This window comes from Limulus polyphemus, unplaced genomic scaffold (genome assembly GCF_000517525.1).
Source record: "Limulus polyphemus unplaced genomic scaffold, Limulus_polyphemus-2.1.2 Scaffold1381, whole genome shotgun sequence".
NCBI classification, from domain to species: domain Eukaryota; kingdom Metazoa; phylum Arthropoda; class Merostomata; order Xiphosura; family Limulidae; genus Limulus; species Limulus polyphemus.
Genome location: NW_013666991.1, coordinates 25,262 through 32,978, shown reverse-complemented (window position 1 = coordinate 32,978; position 7,717 = coordinate 25,262). Strand labels below are relative to the sequence as shown.

General features: G+C 29.7%; 1 protein-coding gene across 1 annotated transcript in view; it reads right to left on the bottom strand.

The window, feature by feature from the left end:
- Positions 1–7,717, bottom strand: part of LOC106463335 — a gene marked incomplete at its 5' end in the record, with an annotated part of 28,281 nt that overhangs the window by 6,306 nt on the left and 14,258 nt on the right. The window contains 3 exons of the mRNA XM_013923358.2: positions 631–749; positions 2,676–2,915; positions 7,522–7,611. Of these exons, the coding sequence (XP_013778812.2) occupies positions 631–749; positions 2,676–2,915; positions 7,522–7,611 (449 nt within the window). The remainder of the gene's footprint in view (positions 1–630; positions 750–2,675; positions 2,916–7,521; positions 7,612–7,717) is intronic.

Genomic DNA, 7,717 nt, shown 5'->3' with positions numbered 1-7,717 from the left:
ATATATATATATATATATATATATATATATATATATTAGGGCCAACATTAACGAAAACCATGACTTCTTTACTCCCACTGGCCCAGGTTTCAGATCTTGTAAATAATAGATAAAGATGTTTCTGCTTTAAATATTTGAAACGACAAATCCACTAAATACTAACTGTAATCTTTCATCATTTGTTTCATTCATGTTTGTATATTTAGTCAATGGCATTTTTTATGGAGTGGATGGCTATTCACTTACTGATAAACTGTGTGTAATTTACTCATTATAGCTCCAATGAAAATGTATAAGCTAAAGAAATGTAATAAACCCAAAGGATCTAGAAATTAATATTCAGTTTGTCTCAAATTAGCTGATGAGGAAATGTGTTAGAAGAACCAATTTAATAAACTCATGTAGTGCTATTCTCTTCTAGTGAGGGTGGAACAGATCAATTTAATAAACTTATGTAGTGCTATTCTCTTCTAGTGAGGGTGGAAACAGATCAATAAGAAATTCAGAAACCAAGTGTTCAAACTAAAGAGAAAAAACCCATTAAAATAAATTACCTGAAGAATTAATTTTGGCATATTACAGCAAAAATGCATATTATTTCTTTCATTTAAAGAATTAACACAACATTACTGGTTTACTCACCCAACATCTGTATCTACTGTAAGCATCCCACTCATCAAAAGTGATCAGGTAAGACTGGAGGTTTTCCTTCCAGAATCCTATACATTTCATCTGGTAATCAGGTTCACCTAATTACCAAAATCATTTCTAAATAAATACACAATCCAGCACCTTTCATCACATAATTAGGCTTTCCTCATTAAAAAGATTTAATCTAAATATATTATAACTAAACAATCTATTTTGGTATTCAAGATCACCCGATCTATTACAAACATTAAAACAAATGAGAAAAATAAAAATATGTTTGTTTAAAGAAAATGTTACATTTACAAATCTCCTCTATATTCTGAATAATAATTAAAAGGCAAAACTAATTATATATATATATATATGCAAAATGGTTAGCAGGTTTAAAAATTTGATTACCCAAGATTAACCAGTGATAACTGAATGTTAACATTAAGGGATTCGAAAATATTCTATTACAAACATTAAAACAAATGAGAAAAATAAAAATATGTTTGTTTAAAGAAAATGTTACATTTACAAATCTCCTCTATATTCTGAATAATAATTAAAAGGCAAAACTAGATATATATATATATATATGCAAAATGGTTAGCAGGTTTAAAAATTTGATTACCCAAGATTAACCAGTGATAACTGAATGTTAACATTAAGGGGTTTGAAAATAGAAAAGTACATGTATTAAACTGTACATTCAGGCCAATTTCCTCCAGGAATTTTGTGTATCTGTAGATTGTGACTTATGTTTTCAAGGATTTTGTGCTTCTGATTATACACTTGTGAGCATAACTTTCAAATAATTTTTATTCTCCATATTCAACGTGTAGAAACAAATCACCTTGACATTTTACAGTACACCTTGTTAGCCAGTTTTTAGGGCAATATTTAAGAACATGTTAAAAATGTAATGATCATAACTTCATGAAAGTGACATGCTCTTATAATTTTGAAACTCTCACCAAATAGTTCTAATTGTTAGTTTTTTGTCTCATTTCTACTACTGATGTAAGGAAAAATAAATTTTTATATCAGTTCATTTATTCAGTGGATCCTGTTTTATGATTAAGAGCTGTAAAATATCAATTGTTTGACAGCTATATAAATATGTGTGTGCTGCCTAGAAACCAGACTAAATAAAACATCTGGAGCATAGTATTTCATACTAATGTTTGACTATGAATATAATACAGAAATATATAAACAATATTATTGCTAACCTTTACAGCATAATATTATTTGGTATGATATTTGTTTCTTATGTTTAATGTATTTTTAATGATATTTCCTGTCAATTGGCAGCGTCGTATGATACTTTCCAAATATGCTTTATGAAGGCTTTACTGTGATATACACCCTTATTATTATACTTACTTATTCCTTTTTAACATTCATTTTGCAGTATCTTTGGTCATTACAAAAAATATTTAAATTATGTGTTGATTATCATAAAATGATCGAATTTCTTTATGCTTGTTAATCTTAACAACTGAATACACATACAAGTTAACAAGAAATTTGATTAATTGTTTATAAACCTTGTTCTTCATTGTTAATATTATAAAATGTTTACTCTTATCATTCATGGCCAACAGGAGAAAATGTCTCACAGCTGCTACTAGCACATTACACTAAAACAAACACGATAAAACATGTTATTTGTATCAACTTGTAAACCACGTCATACCTAAACTGAAACTAATTTCACTCACATTTTTTACAGTTTGTCAAGATTCGGTACTTCAGTGTCTACACAGAAAAAAACCCAACAAAAAACAGTGGTGATGGTTTTATTGATTAATTTATAGACAAGTTTTTAAAAAAAAATCATAAAATTAACTTCCAGTTTCCAGTGTGAATCCACTTAATTCCAGGTACACAAGAAAAGAAGCGAGCAGTGCCAGTACTTTGACAGATCAAATTAGCTGTTGTACTCCTAACAACAAAGTTAAACTTACTACAAAAAGTTCATTGACACAATTACATGTACTTGTTAAATGCAAGCAGTTCCCAAATACAAAACTTACTGTAAATGTCTACTGGTCGGCCAAAGTAATCCACGGAAATACAGTAATCGGCATCAATTGTGATAATTCGTTGATCAGGGTCACAAACTGAGAAATCAGATATATTTTCTCGGCAGTATACGTTTGGTCTGGGAATTTGTGTAACACCACCTCGAATGCGAGTCTCAAACTCTATATCCCCCTTCTGTTCAAATTTAAACTTCCCAGCCACAGGGCACTTGATAGATACCGGATTCTTCGCTATTTTGAATAAAACAACAAACTCATTATTTACTGTTATGCAATGAAATACATGTATGGAAATTATTCTACCAGATAACAATGAAATACATGTACAGAAGTTATTCTACCAGATAACAATGAAATACATGTACAGAAGTTATTCTACCAGATAACAATGAAATACATGTACAGAAGTTATTCTACCAGATAACAATGAAATATATGTACAGATGTTATTCTACCAGATACCAATGAAATACATGTACAGATGTTATTCTACCAGATACCAATGAAATACATGTACAGAAGTTATTCTACCAGATAACAATGAAATACATGTACAGATGTTATTCTACCAGATACCAATGAAATACATGTACAGAAGTTATTCTACCAGATAACAATGAAATACATGTACAGAAGTTATTCTACCAGATAATAGATTACTTGTTATAAACTACGAATTAAAAGTGCTGAAATTTCTATAAAATGTTCTACAAGTCATTATTAAAGCATTAAGATAAAAGCAAATGCATCTGTCCTTTATCAACAGGCATATTTTGGCCGATAATTTCAAAAATAAATTACTTAAAGAAATGCAAACCATCTGTAAAAAACTGGAACTAAATCATATGAAAAAGATGACTTTATCAAAATATTCAATGATTAACCCAATGATAAGTATTTCTTGTGCTTTACGTTTATTCAAAGTTTGTGAATATACACGTATGAATTAAACGATATTCTCAGCTTATGGAAGTTTGACAAATTAACATTTCATTATGCTCAATAGTGTGGTAATTAGGTGGTTAAAGTGATCAAAAAGTGAAAAGGCCATGGGTTTATCATTTAGTTCACTTGGTAATTTTGGTCACTTTCTTGGAAGGTCTTGGGAAAAGCTGGTATCCAATTAAATTTTCCATAACTTTGAGATGACCCTGTTAGTTAGATGGACCACGCATGGCAGTTAAATGATTTCATAACAGTGAGGCTAGCCATTTAGATTAGTTGATAGGAGTACTTGCTTATTGTCTAGTTATAGACTGGTAATTGAATCCTGATGTTAGAATACTACAGCAGTCTCCTTTCAAAAAATAAAGGTTTGAGAACTTTCTTTTATAAGGAAGATTGAAAGATATTTCATTATTTTGATTTCCAAGTTTCAAGGTCTAACTGATAGAACTCTTCTTCAGGCAAATGTCATCACACTACTGAAAGAGTTAATTAAAATAATGTTATTTTACACTCTCTGTAACTGTTATAGTTAAACATAAAAGTGGCTATTTCCACATTAATGTAAAATCAAAACAGTTATGCACTAACATATGCATCTGCAAAATACATAGGGTTATGTTATATTAAGATATTTTGAAAATCTAAATCAGCAAGTCACATCACAAGTGATATAAAGTGGTAGTGAAGTATTAGAACTACATTTTGGGATTTCATTGGTGGTGTCATGCCATCAAAACTGATTGTTTTTTGTTTGAAGTTAAGCACAAAGCTACACAATTGGCTATCTGTGCTCCGATTGTTTTTAGGGGATAAATAACATTAGAAATACATTCAGATGCTTTGTAGAAATAATAAGAACTGCTTTAAACATTTCTTTCAATGGTATTACATTACACCAAACTATTTATTTTTACACACTATTCTAACCGAAGTGACTCATACTTTGAGCTAAAAGTAATGCACACTGATAAGGTTAGTAAAAGGTCTGTATAAAATGTATATGTTTTTGAATTCTTTTTTTTTATATCCTATCATTATAAACGTACATTGATATGACTAAGTCAATTTATTTTTGTTTTACAATAACCATTGCTTGTTAAAGGTTTAATCAAGGAAGACAAATCTCATCAAAAGTTGTAACATATGTGTTGTACTTAATTTACTTTCACAATAGGCTGAACAAATGTGAACAGTACAGAGCATGTATTTTCAGTACAATGTAAATGTAGGCCTAGCTCTTTGATAAGTAACACAAAAAGCAAATATGCACATTGAGGGGAAGCAGAAAAGTCAAATTTTCTTATTTCAAAAGTAGCTTCACAGTTGCTTTTACCAAACTCACGTGAGCTCTTAACTACTGCTGACCTTCAGACTTTCTAACGATAAAGAAACAATGATATTACACTCTGTTTTACGAGTTAACTGAACAAAATTTTACACACTCCCTGCTTTCATTAGCATGTATCATTTTATAATAGCAGAGACAAAGTTTGTTTCTCAATTTAGAATTATCATGTGAAACTATGGTTTGTAAAAGAATATTCTGTTGATTTTAAACAACTTACTTGCATATTACTGTTAAGTTAAAGATACACATGCAAAAAACAACCTCAACCTGTTAATTACTCAATTCTTATCAACTTCTGATCACATCAAGCTACCTGCTCAGAGCAGTACTAAAAAGCAATCTGGCAATGAGTATATCTAATTATACTTTTCTTACATTATTACTTATAAAGATTAGAATGTATTACTTAATCAAATGGGGATACTTGCTGTTAATGATATATTTAGCCGTAATCCCAGTAATATCTCGCAAGGTTCAGCCAGCTTAGGAAATTGAGGTTAGTCTTAAATACACATATCAGGCAGAATATATCAGCAAGCACGTATTCAGTGCATTTCAAAATCTGTTTCAGAACCCAGATTAATTTTTTTTTATTTCTAAAGAACAAATTATCATAATTAATTACAAATTCTAGATGTTACCGAATGGGTGAAATTCCTTTAAACTTTGTCTTCAAAGTTTTGATTTTTATTTTCTCTCTTTGGCAAAATTTGAGTCAGCTTTATTTTCAACTCAGTCGATCACCCTCTGAGTCAAAGGTTGGTGACAGTATCATCCAAATTCTTGACATAAGCAACTCAAATTGCCAAGATCCCACACACTTATCCCTATTCTTCCAATTCAGCATCCATAATATAGACATAAGCCAATGAGCATGCTTGATCCATTCTGCCCACTGAGGGTATTTCAACACCAATTAACTGCATCAGTTGTTACTGAAAGTTTGTGTGGAAACAAATAAAAAAAAAGTGCTCTATATTGTTTTGATAGACATAACTAGATTACAGAAGGGTGATATATATATATATATATATATATGTATCTTTTCCACATATGGCTTTATTTTTGATTGGATTGTTTGTCATGGGAGATAATCACTAACTACACACAATATGCATCATAAAGCAATATCAGTTTTAATTATCTTTGATCGTTAATTCACAGTTACAATTGCTTTTAAGCATGCAATCAAGTCAAAGTTATATATTGCAGCCTATAATAGCATTTTTCATTCTCTCAGAATGTCTCTAGCAAATTGATTAAGACATAGAAGCTTTAGAAGAATTTGAGTCAATTTGTGGCCAAGTTGATGGAAAATTAGAGAAGGAAAAGCCAAAAATAAAGTTCTCACAAAATTTTGAATCAGAATGAGTTAAGTTGGTATGTGCAAGATATCAAGAGATTATGGAACTGTTGTATTTGTAAAGATGCAGGAAAAAAAGAAATGTTTATGTGCACAGGCAAAAAAAAATCCTGCAAAGACTACAAATCATGGCCGGCATTTAAATTAGAAAGTAAAAATAAAATAAAAAAAACAGTGAATTTAGATAATGGACTTATATTTTGCAGAAGACAGGTTATTTTATTAATTAAAATTGGAAACAAAATAAAAATGAAAACAATTGTTTTATTAAATTCTTTAATAAAGGCTTTAAATTAAAAGTACAATCATCATTATTCAATGCTTCAAACTGCATGTGTGTGTGTGTATACATACATGTATGTAAAGGAAATAACTAACTTCTATATAAACATTTCCTTTATTAAATGGTGTTTTCATGTTGAGAAATGTGAAGTCTCCCTATTTTCAAAAACTTCTGCTTGTCAGCACCTAGATGGAGAAGTGACTTATCCCCATTTTCAAAATCTGACATGACCTATGTGATTTTAATTTGTATATAAAAGCACATATTTATAAAAACCAAGGAATACTTTTGGCATCATTCCACAGATATTAACATAATGTTATTAAGAGAGCACAGTTTTGGAACTGTTAGTGGAGTTGAAAATGAATAAGAGTAGGAGCCTGGTAGCTACAACTCTGAGACTGAACAAAGTTTGGCTCTCCACAAATTATGAACAATTAGTTATTAAAAGAAAGTTACAAAAATGAAAGATAACTGTCGCCACTGGTAGGTCTACTTTTCTCTTTCCACAAGAACTACTTCCCATCAAATTAACACGTTCTTATTCATTAAAAATATTTATATAATTTCTTAAAGTTTATATAACAAGTTCATATTAAGTCATTGAAATATTTTATACAATTGAAGTGACAATAAGAAAAACCATGAAATTCTAAATTTTAACAAGAAAGAACATCTTGACTGTTTAACAAAGTTTGTTGAATTATTTAACTCATAAATCTAACAGGGAGCAGCAAGTGTGTATTAGCAAGTGAAAATCTTAAAGATGATGGGAATAAGTTATGCACTGTAGTTGTCTAAATCAGAATATGGACACTGATGCAATAATTTTTTTTACCTAATATTACATAAGAGTGGTAATGCGTAAACAAGAAAAAAAACAAAACATCCTTACCAATAAATATACTGTAAAGCCAGTCTTCTTCGTGGGGAAATATTGTCCAGGAACATACTGTTGCATATTCACTTGTTATCATAGCTTTGCCTATAAGTATAGAAATAATCAGAAAAAGAGAAGAAACCAAAAAAAGTTCAAATACATACATATATATATATATATATATATATACACACACACATATATATATATA